General features: G+C 39.6%; 1 protein-coding gene across 4 annotated transcripts in view; it reads right to left on the reverse strand.

Moving 5' to 3' along the window:
* BRINP3 (BMP/retinoic acid inducible neural specific 3) overlaps positions 1–21,717 on the reverse strand; it is a 293,883-nt gene that overhangs the window by 103,099 nt on the left and 169,067 nt on the right. For all 4 annotated transcript variants that reach the window (XM_037907555.2, XM_007062979.3, XM_037907556.2 and 1 more), the window contains one exon: positions 15,421–15,611. In XM_037907555.2, coding sequence (XP_037763483.1) covers positions 15,421–15,611 — 191 coding nt within the window. The remainder of the gene's footprint in view (positions 1–15,420; positions 15,612–21,717) is intronic.

A 21,717-nucleotide genomic window follows, 5' to 3' on the forward strand; every position in this document is an offset into this window, starting at 1 on the left:
TTTTCTCCAGCATTTGAGTCATCACTTATTGTTACATATTAAGAGCTCCATGAAAAAACAAGAGGGAAAACAAGGAATGCTTCTTGCAGTACTCTAGGTGCTCCTTGAAAAGATACAATATGTGCCATTACATATCTGCATACTAACTAGGCAGTTGTGTACCAATGTTCTCTATTGGTGTTACCATTATTATTACAGTACTGGAGTATGATAGACTAACATAACTAAGCCACTGCAGCTTTGCCTTTATTTATTCAGGTGGCAAATAAAGAAAAGAAATGGTAATTACCGACAAGAATATGAAGGGTGTTAGTGCCAACAAATGAGAAATATTATTTAGGGTAGTCCAAAGGAATGTAACTAAGAACAAAGGACTGAAATTAAGAAAATGGCAATTTAGTTTGAATGGAGAAGACTGATTTCAGTTCCATAAGTGTCAAATCTGGAGAAACTTCATTAATTTCATCGGGGTTTGCTCCTTGTGTAATTGAGGTAAGAATATTTCACAATACCAGGGGGAAATCATAATCCAAGGATCTGTGTCTGTGGAATATATTCCCAAGGGAAAAATGGGAGATATTTAAAACTAGACTAGAAAATATACTGAACAATAAATACCATATAAAATATAATACATAAGGATATAATAGATGAGTCAGTTGGCCTTTTCCATCTCTAACTTCTACCATTCTACATACAAATTGTCATTGTTAATGTGTCGCATGCTGCAGAAAGTATAAATCTTACCAAAATACTACATGTGGCTCTCCAGGTGGGAACGGCAATCAGAGTGAACTATCATGGTCACTCAGGGATTTAGTGGCTTCATTCTTTTGTGCCATTAAAATAGGATGATTATAAGCTTAGTTATCATTATAACATCCAGGCCCATGAAGATGGTGTAGCTCAGTGGTCACCAACCTTTCTGTGGGAATAGCATATTCCTATTCCCAGAAGACTGTGGCGGGCGCCAGACACCCTGCCGCTGAAATGCCGCTGAGAAGCGGCATCAGCAAGAAGTGCTGCCACCGAAATGCCACCGAGAAACAGCAACACTTCTCGGCAGCATTTCAGCGGCATGGTGTCCTGCGGGCGCACACAACTGCACCAGCGGGTGCCATTGTGCCCGCGGGCACCACGTTAGGGACCCTTGGTGTAGCTATTTTCTTCCATGTGTGAAGGTACCGTTCACTCTTGAGACACATGAAAGAGATTTGTGAAACATGTGACTACAAGAACCAGAGGGAGGAAAAGACCAACTAGTGAAGGAGAAATAGAGTTCAGGTACAGGTTTGCTGAGTTGGAAAAATGAAGAAGGGGCTCAGCTGATAGTAACAGAAGGTGGGAAGGCAAGGAAGAAGAGAAGAGTGGCTAGTGCTACAGGAAGAGGGGAAGACTAAATGGAGACAGACAGTATTGGAGCCCTAGGAGGATAGAGGATGACTTGCAGAAGATTGCAAGAGAGACCAAAAAACAAGAGGACTTGCAGCCAGAAAGAACAGGAGGAAGGCTGGAGAATCACACCAACACCAGGAAAAGGCAGGTTTATATGATTAGGAAACTCCTGTCACCATAGCTGATCCAGAGGACAGAATGGAGTGGTGTCTGCCAGGAGCTAAGTTATGGGATGTGGACCTGAGGCTGAAGAGGATCCCAATGGAAGCAGGAAAGAATCCACTGATTCTCTTTCACAGGGGAACAAATGATACTACTAGGTCCTTGCTGGAACGTAACAAAGGAGACTATGCCAGGCTGTGAAAGACACTTAAAGAAATGGAGGCTCAGGTGATCTTCAGTGGATTCTACCTGTCCCTAGAGGAGGAGAATGAAGGTGAGATAAGACTGTGATGGTTAACAGATAGCTCAGGCAATGGTACTATAAGGAGACCTTTGGGATGTTCAAAGGCATTCATGGGCAGAAGACTGTTCTTATGGGATGGACTCCACCTGAGTAGGGAGGGAAATTGGCACAACTGATTAAAAGAGCTTTAAACTAGGAACTGGGGGAGACAGATGGGAGATGTTCAAGTAATCTCTATGCCTGAGCCTAACATTGAGCAGGAGGAAAATCAAGATAGAAAGAATACAGCAATGAAGAAAGGAATAGCAGTGGGTAGGAGAATGGACATTAAGAGGAAAGATAGTAACAATACCAATGAAGCTAACAATCAGGTAGGCAATACAGTCCGTATCTAATCAGCTGAGAAATCTGGATGAAGCCAAGCAGAAGTAACTAAGATGTCTGTGCACCAGTGCAAGGAGCCAGGGTAACAAAATGGAGGAACTAGAACTACTGGTGCAGGAAGTGAAACCAGATATTAGAGGGATAACAGAAATATGGTGGAATAGTAGTCATGACTGGAGTACAGGCACTGAAGGCTATGTGCTGTTCAGGAAAGACAGAAAAAGGTAAAGGTGGTGGAATAACATTTTATAATAATGATGAGGTAGACTGTAAAGAAATTAGAAGTGATAGAATGGATGAAACAGAGTCTGTTTGGGTCAAAATCATTTGGGAAAGAAAGCTACCAGAGGCATCCATGGGACAGTGCTTGGACTATGCTACTGACCCTCAGGATCTGATCTGGATAGGGATAGAGACCTCTTTAATGTCTTTAATGAAATGAAAACTACTGGGAATTGTGTGAATATGGGATACTTTAACTTCCCAGATATATATTGGAGGACAAGTACTACTAATAATATTATGGCCCAGATGTCTTCTCAAACAGTTGCTGAACCTACAAGAGGTGATGCCACTTTAGATTTGGTATTGGTGGGTAGTGAGGATCTCAGAGGAGAAGTGTAGAGGTTGTAGAGGACAAGAGACCATGAGCTAATTCAGCTTAAGCTAAATGGAAAGATGGAAAGACCCAAGTTGCAGATCTATTTTGTTTATTTCAAAAGAGCAAACTAAAAAATTAACAAAATTAGTTAGGGAAGTAGACTGGACTGAAGAACCCAAGGATCTGAATGTGGAGGAGGCTTGGAATTTCTTTAAGTCAAAGTTGCAGAAACTATCTGAAGCCTGCATCTCATGCAAGGGGAAAAATGTAGGTAGGGGTTGCTGATGAAGCTGGATGAGCAAGCATCTCAAACAGGTGATTAAGAGAAAGCAAAACGTTTAAAAAGAATGGTAAATGGGATGAAGCAATGAGGAAAGCTGCCTCTTGGATGTCACAAAGTGTAGGGAACTTCCAAAAGCCAAGCAGAGTTGGACCTTGTAAGGGAAATTAAAGCCCATAGTAAAAGGTTCTATAGCCATATAAATAAATAAGAAAACAAGGAAAGAAAAAGTTGAACTGCTTATCACTGAGGAGATTAAAGATTATCCAGGCATGGCCCAACACCTAAAATATATATTTTGCCTCAGTTTTTAATAAGGGTAATGAAGAGCTTAGGTGTAGTGGCTAATGGAAATAAGGATATGGAAGCACAATTTACCACATCCGAGGTGGAAGTCAAACTCAAACAGCTTAATGGGACCAAATCAGGGGCTCCAGATAATCTTCATCCAAGAATATTAAAGGAACTGGCACATGAAATTGCAAATATAATAGCAAGGATTTTTAATGAATCTGTAAATTCAGAGGTCACACCGTATGATTGGAAAATTGCTAATATAGTTCAGATTTTTAAGAAGGGGTGAGGGGAGTGATCTGGGAAACTACAGGCCTGTTACTTTAACCTCAATTGTATGCAAGGTCTTGGAACAATTTTTGAAAGAGAAAGTAGTTAAGGACATAGAGGTAAACAGTAACTGGGATAACATACACCATGGTTTTACAAAAGATAGATCATGCCAGACCAACCTGATTTCCTTCTTTGAAAGAGTAACTGATTTTTTTAGACAAAGGAAATTGAGTAGGTCTAATCTATCTGCATTTCAGTAAGGGATTCCCAGTTTCACATGGTGTAGTGAGGCAGTGTGGGTCCCCAGAGAGAGAAGAGCCCCTCCAGATACCAGAGTGGGCGGAGCCAGGGAACTCTGAGCCCGCCCCCCAGAGGGTCAAGCATGGCACAAGAAGTATAAAGGCCCGACCCCAGAGCTCACTGGGAGGGTAGCCACCACGGAGACCAGATGCCTCCAGCCTACCTCCTGGTTGGGAAACCCCAGTGACCTGTGGCGGACCCAAGGGCTGGTTGGGCCTGCCCTAGGCCAGCTACCCAGAGAAGTTGCTGAGCCTGCCCTAGGCCAGCTACCCAGAGGAGTTGCCAAGCCTGCCTGGCACCAGCGATCCGGAGGAACTCATAGTGCTGGACCCCCTGAGGACACAACCCTGACCCAGGTACCTCCAGAGGGGGAGTCTGGAAGTAGCCCGGGGGCAGCTGACCCTAGTCTGGCTGCGACACTGCCAGAACCCATGTCAGTGTGTTGCAGCCAGGATCCCCACTGATGCAGCAGCGGGTCTTCTGCTGCTGCTAGGGCCCCAGGCTGGGACACAGGGGAGTTGGAGGGCCTGTGCACCCCCTGCCACCCAACTTGTGGGTGGCAGTCTCCCCCGCTCCCAGGCCCTTCAGACCTAGGGCCTGGGCTCACTGTTTATGTACTGCTATTGCTCAGTCCCTACATGAGGGCCTGAGAAACTAACTCACCCTTGCCCCGTCCTGACCAAGGGCCTGGGCTTAAGACTAACTGTTTATTTCAGATCTCACAAAGTCCGTGGAGGAAGACTCCTGCTGCCAGACTAATTCCCTGCTAGACCTCCTCCTGAACTTAGTGGGGTGGTGGGGGACCCTGCCGCCCCAGAGAGAGATGAGCCCCAGCTAACCTCTCTACACATGGGAAATTATTAGTTAAATTGGAGAAGATGTGGATTAATCTGAGAAGTGAAAGGTGGATAAGGAACTGGTTATCTGGCCCATTATTTTGCTGTGACTGTTTTGGAATTAAATGCGTTTCCAATGATAAAACATTCAGTAACAATATGCAGGGATATACTTGGTGACTTAGCTATTTTGGGTTTATTACATGTCTTTTGACTATTTTTTTTCTTTTGGTGGGTGTTTCAGTGCAGTGGAAATCTTCTTGCTATATATTCTTTCTTATTAAAAAAAATAATTAAAAAATATTTGAAGCCCAGAATCAGTTGTGCACTCCAGGTTCCAACAAGACAACATGAAGGGTGTCATGCTGTGTGATATATAATCCTCCTTGAAAAAATTTGTATTTTTTTGGGGGGGGGGGTGTGGGGAGGGAGGAAGAAATGACTGAAATTAAAATGTTAGTTGCATTCAGAAATTTTCACAAATTTTTCCAGCTTATCAACATAATGGAAACAAAAAAAATTGTTTTTCAAAAAGTTTTTCCTCTCCAAGGGCAAGATACCTTATTCCAATTGCCAATAATTTTAATTATCATCTTAGCTAAAATTCCCTTACTGCTGCTTCCAATGGATTTTATTATTATTATTTAGGTTCTTGGCCTTATACAGATGTGTAGCGTTGCTAATTCAGTTATCATGAACCACTAGTTAAAGGGAACTTTTAACTGACTTCTGTGGACATAGGATTAGGTCTCTTCCATTCAACCTGGAACTCCAATTTTGATGGCAGCTGGGATGACGTTATCCTTGTACTCGGGGCCCAATCCTACCCCTGGCTACGCTGATGTAAATCCTTAGCAGAGCAACAGTTATCCAGAGCAGAGGAAACTGGGTGAAATCTATGGCCTTCAGAAGGTCAGATGAGATGAACTAATGGTCCCCACTGACCTTAAACTCTGTGACTCTCACCCATTTGCTTTTTTCCTCCACTTTCTTCCTCTGGAAGAGGAGGAAAAATGAGTGTGAATAAGGGGGAAACCCCCCAAAAAGTGAATGTGTAATAATGAGGAAAGCAGACAGAGGATGGGGAGTTTTAAAGCTGAAGCATAAACCATCTAGGAGAGAGGAAACTTAGTACTTTTCACTTTGCAGAGTTTCCTCAAAATTGTTCCACTGGGTTGGGTGCAGGGCAGAGGCTTACTCTCAAGATTTGAGGCTTTTTATCAGGGATTGGAGAAGGTCCATGTAGAAGCTTCTTACCTCTTCTCTATTGACTGGCCCACTGGTCATTGACAGCTTTCAAACATCACAGCTCCTCCAGGAGCCGTACTTCCAGAGTTTCCCCCTAAACCAGTGTTTCTTGAATTTAGGACGCCGCTTGTTCAGGGAAAGCCCCTGGCAGGCCGGGCCGGTTTGTTTACCTGCCACGTCCGCAGGTTCGGCTTATCGCGGCTCCCATTGGTCGCAGTTTGCTGCTGCAGGCCAATGGGGGCTGCGGGAAGCGGCACAGGCCAAGGGATGCGGCAGGTAAACAAACGTTAAATGCCAGCAATCTGGTTCCATTTTGGTTTAGGTGGAGCCCATCCTTCCTGTATAGGCTCACCCATCCCAAAAATTTCCCGAGTAATAAATCTAATCCCTTCTCTCTACACCATCATCTCATCCATACATGGAGACTCTGCAATTCTGCCTAACTGGCCCTGCATGTGGAACTGGGAGCATCTCAGAGAATGCTATCATGGAGGTCTTGGACTTCAATCTCTTACCTAGCAGCCTAAATGTGGCCTCCAGGACCTCTCTCCTATCCTTCCCAATGTCACTGGTACCTACATGTACCACAACCACTGGCTCCTCCCCAGCACTACACATACATCTATCTAGATGTGTCGAGAGATCCGCAACCTTCGCACCAGGCAGGCAAGTCACCATGTGGTTCTCCCAGTCATTGCAAACCCAGCTATCTATGTTTCTAATGATGGAATCGCCCATTACTAATAACTGTCTCTTTCTAATAGCTGGAGTTCCCTCCCCCGGAGAGGTGTCCAGTTAAAAAGTGCTCCAAAATACACCAAAGACAATACTTGGTATTTATTTAGGGACTTTTATCCAAGGTGAAGGAGTACTTGTGGCACCTTAGAGACTAACCAATTTATTTGAGCATAAGCTTTCATGAGCTACAGCTCACTTCATCGGATGCATACAGTATGCATCCGATGAAGTGAGCTGTAGCTCACGAAAGCTTATGCTCAAATAAATTGGTTAGTCTCTAAGGTGCCACAAGTACTCCTTTTCTTTTTGCGAATACAGACTAACACGGCTGTTACTCTGAAACTTATCCAAGGTGATTTGCAAACCTTAGTGAACAGAACCTCACACACCCCTATCTTACAAATGAGAAAACTGGGGGACAAAAATGTTCGTGTCAACATTTTCAACCTCACATGTCTAAAGTTAGCCCCTCAAATCTGTATTTAGGCTAGGATTACCAAAGGAGCCTAAGGAAGTAAGTTACATTTTAATGTGATTTGGGCACAACTTTCATAGGCCCCTTTGCAAATTCCAGCCCTAGTCACTTTGGTCAAGATGTTCAAAAATAGGAGTCCAATGTTAAAATCCTAAATCCATATTTAAGCATCTTTTCAAAAATGTTAGATATTCAATTGCTCTCACTGAGGTCAATGAAAATTATTGAGCACTTATTACTTTTGAAAACAATTACCACTTATTTAGGTGCCTAAATATGGATTTAAGAGAATAAATTTAGGCTTCTATTTTGGAAATATTGCCTGAGATTTTTCAAAGGAGCCTATTGGATTTAGGTACCTGAATATCATTGAAATTCAGTTGGAGTTGGGTGCATAAGGGTGAATTTTCTAAATTACCTGCATGATTTAGGAGCAGAAGTCTTACTGGCTTTTCTCTTAGGAGCCTTTGAAACTCCCATCTTAACTGTCTCAGGTTCCTTTGAAAATTGCAGCCCTTGGCATCAAATAAGAGTGGCCTAATTTTCAGAGGTGCTGAGCAATCCATACCTGCCACTGACTTCAATGGCACCTAAGTTTGAAAATGTTGGTCTAAATCTTAAGTCGTTTGCCCATACTCACATAGAGAGTCATATGAAAAGCTATGACTAGAATCAAGAACTCCTGACTCCCATTCCCCTGCTACGTTTAACAGGGTATATGTGTTGTTTACTGGTGTCAGACATACCTGATATGATCATTTCCTTGCCAATTCAGTGTTTTCATGTGTGGCATTAAATCTTAAAGCGCCTCTTAGACTCCACCTTTATAGTGTATGCCAAGTTTTGGCTTATTACAAATGTTTAAATCTGAGCTATGAATTCCAAATAAATCAGTTTGCAAATAAACCATGACATATGAAAGTGCCAGTGAGTGCAAGAAATGTTGATTATCAAAAAGTCCAGAGAGCTGAAACCCATGAGCTCCCAAAAGTTCAGATGTTTATACCAAATTATGCATATCCTCCACGTTTGCGAGGCTGCCAGGTTTGCCTGGAAATCTTACGAAAGCCATCTTTTTCACTGTATTTCAACAGTTCTCCTTCTGGTCCTATCACAGAAACACCAGTATACCAAAATAAGGAATAATAAATAGAGGAAAATAAGTTAAACAAACTTAAAAAAAAAAGTTTGGTTTGGGTTCAATTTATGTTTTGGCCAAAAGTTTGGATAATTTTTTATTTTACCCAATCCTAATAAGTGTTCTCTTTAACCCCACAAATGGCCCATATTTACATTTCAATGGACCCTAAAGATATTTGCCACTATAAGGGCATCACTTTTCTAGATATGTTCTAAAATATCCAGATATCACCAATGTGCTTAAATTTCTAATAGCAGCAAAATTACTGTTTTAGAGCTCTGAGAACAAATTGTACAATGCAATTGGTATTGAAATTTAAGGGCCAGGTTCTCAAGGTTGGTTATAACTCTTTTGTTCCACTCAGATGGCATAAAGAGGCTGTAATATCCAACTGAAAATTCCACTGATTCAAGGGAGCTTCCTGCTAATGAGTCTGTTCTACTACCAATTCTCCCCCCTTTGCCCTGCCCACTACTGGATTATGCCAATCCCTCACTAAAGTAGGGTTCACCAGAGACCCTAAACCAGGGGAAAACTGTATCCCTGCATCCAACTGAAATCAGCTCTCTGACACCCTCTCTCCTGAGCCAAGATGTGATCTGCTTCTAGGTATTACTTACCAAAATGTCTTCCTCTTATTAAACAAGCAATGATGCAACATTTTAACAGCCTGATATAACGGTGTTTGTCCTCTTGTAGAACATAGTTCTACAAAAGGACACACAAAGAGCATCAATGATATTTCATATTCAATGTTATGAATATGGTTCTTATGTCTTCAACACAGTGGTTCTTGGACCTCAATATCTGACTAGCAAATCTGCATGGATTTGTGTGGTCCAGCCTAACACTTTTATGTTCTTCTCACATGGAACTAAAGTGCAGTCCATCTGCAATACTGAACACTGGGACATCACTGGTCTGAATTCACTCACAGCTTTGTGAGAAGTACAATTATGGCTTCTGGTGAAGTGAACGCTGAGGCTTATTTGAACAACAGCCTTTGAGCTGTTTCTTGCAATCCCGTTAAGGTGGTAGATAAAGCCTGAATATGTTAAGCACCACTCTCTTCCCGCCCCCTCCCCCCTTCCATGCAACTGAAATAGTTTCCTAATTAGATACTAGGAGTATGATGTACCACCTCAGTGTAGTAGATCAGGTCATGCTGCCAACAGCCAATGGTGTTGGAGGTAGGGGGAGTGATTTTTGCCTTGGTGGGCCATCCAGCAATTAGGGGGAAAAGTAGGCTGTAAGAAACTGCAGAGTCACTACGTGGTCCTTGACGAACAATACCACCTTCCTCCTACAGGATATGTCTACACTGGGGCTGGAAAATGTCTGTTTTTGGGCAGCTAGTCCCTCCCACTGATCATGCCGCCATGACTACACTGCTGTTTTTAGCACGCTACCTCAGTTTTGTCTGGAAGTTACACTTCCAACTCCAGTGTGGACATAGCCACACAGATGCTTAGAAGAGGACCTATAAAGTAAGAGGCAGAGAGGGCTCCAAAGCCAAGTGTCATAGGACTGGACTGAATACCAGACATGGGGACTTCTGTTACTCTTTTTTGCTTACAGTAGCTTTCTTTGATTTCCAGTTATATGGTGAGATCTTCTTAGTGTAGCTCCATTGAAGTCAATAGAAAAATTTACATTAGCTGGAGGTCTGGCTCATAAAATCTATCCCTTGGGGGAAAAGTATTTACTGACTATAACTATATTTTGTTTCTGTGGAGTTGGTCCCCCAGTTTCATAGTGAGAGAGCAAGACAACCCCTGTTCCACTAAGCAGTTAGGAGAGGAGACAGCCCTGCCCTCACAGTAGCCAGTAGAGAGGGAAGGAGAGTCAATAGCCCTCCCAGCGTTCAGTAAGAAGCTGACCCAGAAGCTAGTGGAATGTCCATAGCAAAAAGCTTTTAAAATGGGCATACAAGTACAGTAATATTGGATCTGTAATACTTCAAACATGACAGGAATTACATTTATGTAAATGTACATGCAAATTAGATACAGCTCTCAGGCTTCTGGCAAGTTGCCACTGAAGCCCTTGAGGCTGCAAACTGTTGATTTAGAACATTAATCTAACCACTTACACTAAAATGCATGCATTAAAATACTATTGAAATAATGTATGTATTGGAATATTTTAAATAAGGTAAATATTGATACAAGCTTCATGTAACACCCTTAAACACTTGGCTTCCAGTTGGAAAATAGTATCAAGGATGCTATGGCTTGATATCTTTACTTGGAGAGTGTCAGATTGACAATATAATGTTGAGTTTTAATAGCAAGGCCTCCATCAATTCTGCACATATTGTATTCAAGATTAATTATATCACAATTAACAAACTTGATTACATTCATCAGATGTACTGGCACCAGTCCCTTCCTTGCACTGTACATTTGCATACTTGAGAAAACAACTGTTCTGCTTGAGATAACATTATTTTACCCCAGCTGATTAAAAATAAAGATTTAAAAGAGGCCTTCCCCCCACCTTTGATGACATATGTTAGGTGTGGGATAGAATAGCTGATAAATTAGCAGCCTAATGCATCAGAAATTCAATCTTCCTCCTCCAGTCCCATAAATTAGACATCAGGGATGGACAGAAAATGTAATTTATCGCTATAATTTTCTTGTTGGGAATGTGAAAATTGATATACAAACTGATCAAGTGTTAATTGTTCTGAGTGCAATGGATATCACCTTCATGTTGTTATCTGAAGGATGAAATGTACTTCATTAATATTTTCTGTTTCCTATAAATAAGCTGATTTCCCCGCCCCGGCCACCTTTGGAAGCTTAGAGAGCAATGCCCCATCTGTGAATTGGAAGCTGTTTAGGAAATCTGCAGGAGGGACACCCACTCTTGCACAGATTAGGAGATAAGTAAGGATGAGATGCTCTCTATGGGACTCCTAAAGTGGATCAGAGCTGGGCTAATTCCTGCACACCTTACAAAGTCAGTAACAGCTTTTTCTTACTCCTAACCCCTTAAACAAGACGGAGGCAAAGATTTATAGGAGCCATTCTCTCAGCCCATTATTATTGCTGTTGTTGTTATAGTGGTCATCAAATATTCTGTAGCATTTACTAATGTGTTTAGGAGTGAACAATGCCTGGCAGTTCAAATGGTTTGTAGTGCATGATTTTTCAAAGTACAAACACTAGATTTTGTAGGTGATTAAGCAGGAATGAGAAATAGAGTAATCTAAATAAGGTGAGGATGGAGGCTTAATAAACAGATTTTGAAAGGGCATTCTTAGCATAAGGAGAATCAGTGACAGTCAGATATGTAGACCTGGCCTTTATGATGTTGAGCCTAAGTGGAAGAACAAAATATTTGATCTTGATGGATGGTGCATTAAGAAACCAGTGAAATGACTCTGTGGATGGTGCAGTCGAAGTGATGGCAAAAAGTTGATTTTGGTGGCAGTATTGCACCTATATGCACTTGTATTAGCTACATGGTCTTTATTAACTTCACTTTTTGTAAGAAAATGAAGATGTATGTCAATTCTACTTTGTATGCACAGGGAATTTTCAGAGGCTCATAACTCACACACAACTTTCACCCGAACATCCAAGGATCCTTTTCCTCGGTAAGGTTTATTACTATGCTAAATTGCAGTTTTCTAACATTCAGCCAGTTTGGTAGGAGAGCTATTCAAAACAAGCTTGCCATTAGAGATGGTTGGAAAGTTTTTGTCAAGGGAGCACAAAGCTCATCTAGTCTAACCCCCTGCCAAGATGCAGAAGTTGTGTCTAAACCATCCGAGACAGATGGCTATACAGCCTCCTTTTAAAAACCTCCAATGAAGGCACTTCCACAACCTCTCAAGGCAGTCTGTTCCATTAACCAACTGTTGTTACAGTTAGGAAGTTTTTCCTGACATTTAATCTGAATCTGATATACTGTAATTTGAACCCATTGCCTCTTGTTCATTCTTGCCACACACGGCAGGACGTCTCCATCTCTTTTTATGGCAGCCTTTCAAGTATTTGAAGACTATCATGTCCTCCCCTTAATCTCTTCTTTTCCAAACTAAACATACCCAGTTCCGTCAGCCTTTGCTCCTATGGCTCGCATTCTATCCCTTTGATCAACTGAATTTTGACTGAATTGATTTTTTTTTTTTTTTTTTTTGCAAAATTCTATCAATTTTGATGACAATTTGTTTAGGAAAAGATTGGCAAAAAGTTTCAAAAATGTCCTGGAACAAAAAGTTATGATTTTCTTTTTCATTTCAAATAACTTCCTTTCAAAATTGACTTTACTTTATATTTTTTTAAAAAGGAGAGGGGGTCAAAATCAAAACTAAACATTCCAAATTTATTGAGACAAAATGGTTTTTATTGAGCAAAAATGAGATTAGTTATTGCTGAAGCTCCGACTATGAAGCCCAGATGATTGCAGAGAAAAGCTTGAAAATATGATCCCTAAATGCTCAATAACCAGAAGGCAAAAACAAACATGGACAATGTATTATTTTTTTAAAAAATCTCTTGGTTTTTAAGTTAACCTTTTTGATTTCTAGAAGCTTGGCTTTTTTTTAAAAAAAAATGACTGTAGCTGGAAATACTTAAGTCTTCTGCAATTCTTTAACACTGTTGAAGTTTTGGAACAGTAGATGACTTTTCTTGCCATGGACTGCAGTAAAATTGCATGAATTACAGTGTTTAACTTGTATCCAGAGTTCTGATTTTATTTTTAATTTCCACTAGTGCCCTAACATTATTTTAATGTACATTTTCCCTGAATTTATTTTTATCATTTCTATACATTGGTTTAAAGAAATGGGGAAAATATCACATATAATACTCATTTTAAAATCCGATGTACATTTAACAAACAAATCATGAAGCTGAAAATTGGGAAACTATGGCTGAGATTTTCAAAGCCATCTCAGAGATTTGGATGCTCAATTTCCATTAAATTTAATGTGAATTGTAACTCTCTAATTCTTGAATTTCCAACTTGTCAGTAATCCATTTGTTTGTTTTGTTTGTTTATTTTAATTATTTGATCCATTTCCAAAATATCACATAAAACAAGGATTTTAGATCCTTTAAAAAATTATGGGGTGAATTTTTCACCAATTCTGGCACATTTATTTGATAAGGTGCCAGAGAATGTCATCAAGGAGCTAGCTCTAAATGTTCTGTCTCTAGCAGAGAAGGATTTCCCTGGCACAGGCCCTGTGTAAGACTGTTATAAGGCTGCTTTCAGAGGACCCCCTATCACTGACATAGGGAGTGGAGATTCTGAGCAACACTGTGGCCCATAGACAGACCAGGGAAGATGTTGTAACTTAGAAAAGTCTAAATTATCCAACATCTGGAGCACCTCAGGATTGGGAGTGCACAAACATGTCTTAAAGCCATCAAACCCACAGCCCCTCCTGGACTGTGAGTTCTGTAGAATTTCACCCATGCTATTTTAGGCCCTGATCCTGTATGATCTGCCACAGGTGCAGGGATCTGCCTGTGAGGTGGGTTTTGTAGAATTTGGACCCTATTCTAACTGCAACATCAATGCAATTTGTATAAATAAAATGGCTGAAATATAAGATCACAAAGAGAGTTGACTGTTGTCACACACAATCTGATACCCATCTACTTTAAAAGAACCAAATGCAGTATTTTGAAAATTTGTGGAGGGGGTGGGGGGACACCAAAACATATTTCCTTCCTGTCAGTGCTCTTTCATTCCAAATTTCAGTTAGCATTACGTTTTTCTAGTGAATAAAATGCTTTGAAAATGGAAATGTGTTATGCAAATACTAACAGACCCCTCAATCAGAGTGATAGTATAGAATACATAATTTCATACGTTGGTATTGTCACATATGACGTTTACCATTTTCTAGAGACCTGCTGCAGTTGATTACCTAAATCAGACATGTGTGATCTTGAATACCTTCTTTGTAATTTGCAGATGTGTTGATGGACTATAGTTTCCATTTGTATGCATCTCATGAATGGTGATGGGATCCGGGGGTAACAAGGTGATTTTGTGCTGTTTGCTAAAACCTTTGGTATATAGTTAGTACTCATTACCCAAGTCATTATCTCCATTTGCCAATATTTAAATTTCTGCTGATTTGTTTTGTGTGTCCTTTTAATATAAAGGAAAGGCCTCCTTTCTAAACCTCAAAGAGAAGTGTATTTTTCAATTTACTTCAGATCTGCATATTACATAATACTGTTTGAAGGACAAAAGTAATAAGACACTATGTACTATGATACTGTAAATAATCAACTAATATAGTTGAAAACCAGAAATTGGTAACTAAGGGCCTAATTCAAAGCCCCATCAAGTGAAGGAAAAGATTCCTGTTGACTTCAATAGATTCTGGAGTAAAAGCTTTATAATGAAGGCACCTTCTATTAAAAGTACAATTCAATTTGCTTCTCTGTCTGATATGAAATCCTATCCTGAGAGAAGCTATTTCTGCTAAGTAAACTTACGCTAACCATTGCCATTAAAGATGTGTATTATTTCTACGCTTGTTTTAAAAGCACAGCTGGACAGATGTACAAATGCATAGATATTGCTTCATACAATACATACACAGATACCTACACTACAGGGAGGGAGCATTGGCCTGCTAAACTCAGGGTTGTGAGTTCAATCCTTGAGGGGGCCATTTAGGGATCTGGGGCAAAAATTGGGGATAGCTCCTGCTTTGAGCAGGGGGTTGGACTAAATGACCTCCTGAGGTCCCTTCCAACCCTGATATTCTATGCTGAATCACTGGGGAAATCCTAAGGCAGTTTAGTAAGCAGGCTTGGCAACTGCTTTGTTCTGGAACATGAAAGGGATATATTTTTCAAAAACAGGTGTCTACGATCAAATGTATGGATAATGATGATAAATAATCACTGGGAAATTGCAAATTGTGTGTCAGAGTATTTTTACACATTTATTCATTTCCTAACAAGTCTGTTTTATCAGTGAAATCCCAGGCATGTCTGGTAAGGGGAGGATCTACTTAATCTGTGAAAATGTTTGCGGCTAGACTCCAGAGCGACTTCTCATACCTTGATGGCAGTGGAGGCAATTTGAATATGGTGAAGTCTACGGAGAGTACTGTCCCTGTCAATGAAGTAAGAGGCTGCCAGTTGGTGCAGAGTCTCCAGAGTCACAGAAGAACTGTTGGTGCTGGGATCATTTCCTTCTGATCGCTTACTCAGCTTCCGCTTGTCCACAAAAATTGTGAGTGACTCCTCTCCTGTATAAACAATATATTAAAACAATCAGTTACATCTTCCATATCTCTTATTTTGCCTGAACTATGTTGCAAGGCCAATGGTGTTAAAAGTTACTGTGTAAAGTTAGGCTCCTAAGAAAGAGAGTTCCAAAAGCGTTAGTGGCAGACATCAAACTCCCATGGAAGATAAGGGCCTAACTACTATTTGTGCCTTGAAAACACTCATGGGAGTTTAGGGCCTAACAGTTGTTTATGTCTTTGAAATTCTCCCTCTTAAGTCCATATTTAGGCATCTTAGAAAGAAGCCTAATTTCCAAAAATGCTGAGCACCAAGCATTTTCCAATGAAGTCCATAGGACTCTTTGGGTGTCCAGTGCTTTTGAGAATCAGGCCACTTGTCTAGTTGCCTCAGTTACTGAGGTTTGAAAATCTAGGCCTAAAAATGTAATACCATTCTTCTGGCACTTATTAGAAGTCAGAAGAGAAAGACAGTTTTCATATTTCTGGTTCCTTAATTGACTGTATAATAAAATGATAAAAACACAATAGGCCAAATTCAATCCTTGTGTACCTCCAATGTTTCCAGTGGAGTTACACCAGGAATGAGTTTCCTTCAAGGGATCCAACCTTACTTGCTTATCCTCAATATATATTTTTCTGCAGATTTAGTTTGCCTGAGAGCTAGATTTAGAGGCTGTCTCCAAACCTTTATTTTTATTGTATTAATTGCTTATACAAAAGAAAAATCCCAGTATTATACTTTAGACCTGACTTTATTATTAATTATTTTTACTGTGTCTTTTCATACATTTCTCATCTGGACTCAAAGCTAGGTACCCTATTATACACATGGACTGAAGTGTTCACTAGTAAATGTTGTACTGGAATCATCTGTAATATCGGGTGATTAAATTTTTAAAGGGTCGGGGATGACCAGTTCTTTCTTGCTGCCTTTGCACCTCTGCAGCAACACAAAGCTGAGCTAAACCCAATGTAGTCAACAAATTAAGGTAAGTTTACAATTCCTTTGCATCACTACCACTGAATAGTGCAACACTGGTGGAAGAGAAATCTTGCCTCAGGCCTCTTTTTTACATAACATTCTGTAACTGGAAAAAAGACTTCCAAAGTGGAGCTATGTTTACAAATGCAAAAATAAGATCCAAGAGGACTGCTACATCAGAGCTTTACCTGTTCTCCTATTTCTTTCAGTTCTTTTTCTTATAGAAAAATCCTACAGGTTTTAGAAAATTACGTCCCTGCTATAGATTTCTGTAAGATTGTTAAAAAAACAAAACAGCCTCCCCCTGAATATCGTTCTCTACTAAACTGTTAAAGTAATTTCTATAGAGCCTTTTTTATAAGATTACCGTTAAATTTTACAGGAAATATCCCATAAGGTTTATGTTTGCTTCTCATGGAAGAGGTGTGTGGGTTTTGTTTTTTTTTTTAATTTGACACTTAATGATGATCTTTTGTTCTGCTGGACTTCCACACTTTTGTTCTGCTGACTTCCACGGGAAGAAGATTTCATGCTTAATTTTGTGATGGGTTTAAATGAAATCATAAAATGCCACTGCAGAAAATAAAACTTAAAAGTAAGAATCTGGTGGTGATGTAGTAACATTTACTCCTGTGCCACACAAGTCCAAGTTAATCAAAAACTCACCTTTCAAGTCTCTGGTTGCTAATTTTGGATTTTCAGAGATTAATCTGCCCATGAATTGAATGAGCAATACCAGTTCGCCTTAACTTTAGATGCCAAATATCTACAGAGACTACTGTTTCCTCATTCCCAGAAGGGAATCTATCCCATTACAGTCAGAGTTGATGCTTGTACTAGTTTCATTGCATGCCCATCTGTTGTGATGGCATTATGCCCACTCACAAGATGGTATGCCAATTTCAAGTGGGCATACGTGCCAACAAATATAGCTGTAGAATGATAACGTGTGGGATGCAAAAATTGACAAACTCTAAAAGAATATACTGTTGGTGGCAACAATTCCAAATTAAGAACACATGTTTCAGTGCAAGAGATCACATCTGTTGACACTTGTAAGGATTATACAGTCACCAAATACCTTTTGACTGGAAATTTCATTTCTAATTCTTCATTGGGAGAAGGAAAAGTATTTTCATGTTAATCTAAGACAATCAATGGCCTCTGTAATATTTTTTTCCTGAAGGCCACCATCCTGGAAATTCACATGCAATGCTAAATCCGACAGTCCCTACTCTGCCAATACTACCACAAATTGAAGGAGAGTTTTTTTTTGTCTGAGTTAAGACCAGAAGGGTTTGACCCAAAATACTGGTTTTACCCTGGAGCAGACAACTGTTATCTTTGAGTCTTATCGAAGGATTTTCTGAAGTGGATCAAATGGGCAGAACCTGCCAGAATTCAGCCCATTGTATTTATGCTCTTCCTCCTGCCATTACCTGTAAGATGGATGTTTGTACATAGCTTGAGCTGCAAGGAAATGTGAATCCTCTTAGCCTCCATAGATACTAGGATTGTTCCCCTCTCGTTCCCCAGTCTCTGTTATCAGAAGTGGACACAGAATTACTTTTTACTTAACTGCTGTTACAAACTGCTGTACATCAGTAGCAAATGCTTGAGGGGAGGGTCAACAAAGCCTAGTGGATCTTCCTGGGATGTAAAAGAGACGAGAATTTGGCCCCAAATTATTTTTAACAGATTCTGGCTCCAGACTACCTATTGTCATGGTTCAAATATAGCTGTAAAATAGTTTTACAAACCATGCCACAAAATTATAACTGTGTTAAATCCCTTTACAAGATATGGAGTGACAGACTGAGTCGAGGGCTAAGCCTCAACCTTTTACTTTGTGTAATTACTTCAACGATTTGCTGAGCCTTTTGTCTTCCATGTGACAACCTCTTTGACATTTGGAAAGGACAGCAACTACACAGCAACTTGTTTGAGATAAGTAACTGTCAATGAGTAAGGGAGTGTCCAGCATAATGCATTGCAAAAAAACAAAAACAAAAAGTACAAAAAATCCCTGCATAAATCAGGGAAATGCATCAGATTTTTTACTTTTCCTGCAGCTTTCCATTAGCCCTAGTGAGGTGTTTTTCCTTTAAAGTGACTATCACAATGATCTTGATCATCCTTCCATTTGAAATCAACAGCCAAGCTATCAATCCATTGGAAGATAAATGGTAACATCCCCTCAAACTTGAGGAAAATCCTTGCAAAATCCCTTGATTTTCTGCATATTTTGTGATTATTTCTCTTTTCAGTATCCACTTTTAAAGCCTCCTAACTATTCTACAGCTGGTTGAAAACTTTTTCAGTGGAAAATTGGATTTATGACAGAATGGAATTTTTCACAGAGGTTGTCTTTCCACAGAAAATTTAGGATTTTTTTCATTGTAGTATTTCAGCAAAAATATATGGAAATGTTTGTGGATAATATTAACCAAAAGAAGGTTTGTTTGCCCCCCCCCACCCCCACCCCCAAAAATGGCTGTACGAAAAAATATACTTGGGACTTGGCTCTAGTTAGCACATTGTCCTATTATCACAGTCTGGTTCAAGTCCATTCTTGCCTTATGTGAGGGATGAGGCGAGGGTTATCATGGCAAGCAAAACATTGTTCTCATTCCTACCTCTCTACTCTGTGTTCTGCTTCCTGAGAAGTACATTTTGTTTCAGATCCGCTGTAACGAGCTTGAAAAGAGCTGAATATTTTCACTGAATCAAATCAAACAAAACTATGTTTTGTCCAATGTTAAGCTCAGGCATGCATATAGAATAATATCGATTCAGGGACATGCTACAACTGTTTAGACAAGAGGATCTAACAATTTTTTTCTCCCTTAGCTCATGATAAAACGGATAAGTGTACATATTAAAATTTATTAATGCTGGCTGGGACTTTCAAAGAAGACTTAAGGAATTAGACATCCAGCTCCCATTGAATTTTAGTGGAATTTCCACATCTACCGCCCTCAGACTCCTTTGAAAAGCCCAGCCATTATCATCATTATGTACATTTATATCCCAGTAGCACCTAGAGGCTTCAACCAGGTTGGGGCTCCATTTTCATAAGCACTGTATAGGCAGATAGTAAATGACAGGCTCTGTACCAAAGAACTACTCAGAGAGGAGAAGTGAAGGACTGGAAGAGCTTTACATTGCATAAATAAAAACAGTTTCTTATAATTTAGTGCTTGATTCTGCCCCCATTACTCACTGTAAGTAGTACCTTGTTCATCGGGCAGTCCCATTTGAAATCTATGGTGACTACATGAGGAATTAGGTGCTACTCAGCCTGTGAAAGGGGATGGGGTAGAAATTTGTCCTAAGACAGGAGGAAACATCGCGTAGCAAATGAGCACTTTTCTGGAAATGTTTGTAATTGGTCCTGAAATCTATGCTGCATATGATAGGATAGTACAAAGTATCATATATGTAACTTGAAGTCTGTGAGTCTAGGGAATGGTGAAGAGGTTTTAAGAGAATTCAGGACAATCTTCCCTCAAGAAATTTGGGATTGATTCTCCTTTACACGAAGGTCCCCATATACTTGGGGCCTTACAGTGGGTGTAAATGTCCATTTTAGGCCCCTTTACTGGTTAAAGTGATGTAAAGGGCCATTGGTGTAAATCAGTGTCAGGGCATTTGTTTTGGAAAATACCTGCCACAAGGTGCAACATGGGACATTTCAAAGATAAAATAACTCCTCTCCAGAAGTATTCTTATGAATGCATCTCTGGCAAGGCTGATCTGGCACTAGCCAGAGATGGAGGGAACTACATTTTTACAAACAAAAAACCCCTGAAATCCCCACACAATATGACTTCACTGTCATATCTGAAACGTGGATGAATCTTTCTTACCAGCTGTAGTCTGCAACCATGAAATAGGCTAAGAAGACGTCTAAGCATTAGCTAAAAAATAGATGTGATTTAGAAAACTATTCAAGGTTATGAGTCTTAAGAACTGAAAAGGATTAATGACAGTGAATAATAATGTGGGGTTTTTTTGTTTGGGTTTTTTTTATTCAGCATCAGATCCACACAGCTGTGCTTCCTGCAATTTCTAAAATCAGTATTTTCTCTTTGGTTTACAAAATTCAGGAGACAGATTGCTTCAGTTTCCTAGGGTAAAAAAGAAGTAGCATAAAAATACATTTTGTTCCTGCTCACAAAATAACTCCATATAATCCAATAATTGGTTCAAGAGATTAGCAGACCCTCTATGCTGATGCTTTATTACCGTGTAGCTGCTATCATTAACAGATGTTCATCAACGGGTAGTGACTGACATTCACACTCTAAATTGACCTTCGCACAATATATTCCGATGTCCCCTCAAGCCCCGGCATTTACAAGACTCTTATTTAGTCTATATATTTAATTATTTCTAGGTTTATAAAAACATATTTTCCAGGATTTATATTTGAAATTTAAACTCTTCAACTGAAACAAATTTTCTGCATGCTGTCTCTCAAAAAATGCCTGCAAAACAAGAGTGGGTGTTTGAAAATGAACAGAGATATAACCAATTTGTGGCCATTTAACTGGGAAAAGTCTCTACAATAGTTTATAAATGGCATTCAAAAGTAAAGAATTAAAGCTGTGTGGGTTTTAAGAACGTCTTCAAGAATTATTTAAATAAAAAATGCAAATAGCCAGCATTGATACAAGTAGACTTATAATAATACTATAACAGCTGTAACTAAATATAAATGTCTGTGGCTGGAGAAAATGTATTTTTATAATGTGCAACAATAAATATTCATATTAAAGTACTTAGAACTATTATCTGCCTCAAGTAACTTAAGTAACTTAGTCTTTCAGCTCAAAAATACATCTATCTTCTTATACCCTCTTCCTGATCGTAATAAAAGGATCATAAAGCTGTGTTTCAAATTATAGTTAAAGTCTGAAATGTTATAGGTATGAATTAAGCGATACTGTCATTAAGCAGGAAGATCAGTGATTAAATTTGCAAGACAAAATTTATTTTTTTATTTATACACCTATGTCCTCAATTATCAGTACAGAGCTCTGTACGTTTTTAACCTTAGTTGGTAGAAATAAGCTTAGGGGGTCTTTCACGCGGGTCCCCACATCTGTACCCTAGAGTTCA

This window comes from Chelonia mydas, chromosome 8 (assembly GCF_015237465.2).
Source record: "Chelonia mydas isolate rCheMyd1 chromosome 8, rCheMyd1.pri.v2, whole genome shotgun sequence".
In the NCBI taxonomy this organism is placed as follows: Eukaryota; Metazoa; Chordata; order Testudines; family Cheloniidae; genus Chelonia; species Chelonia mydas.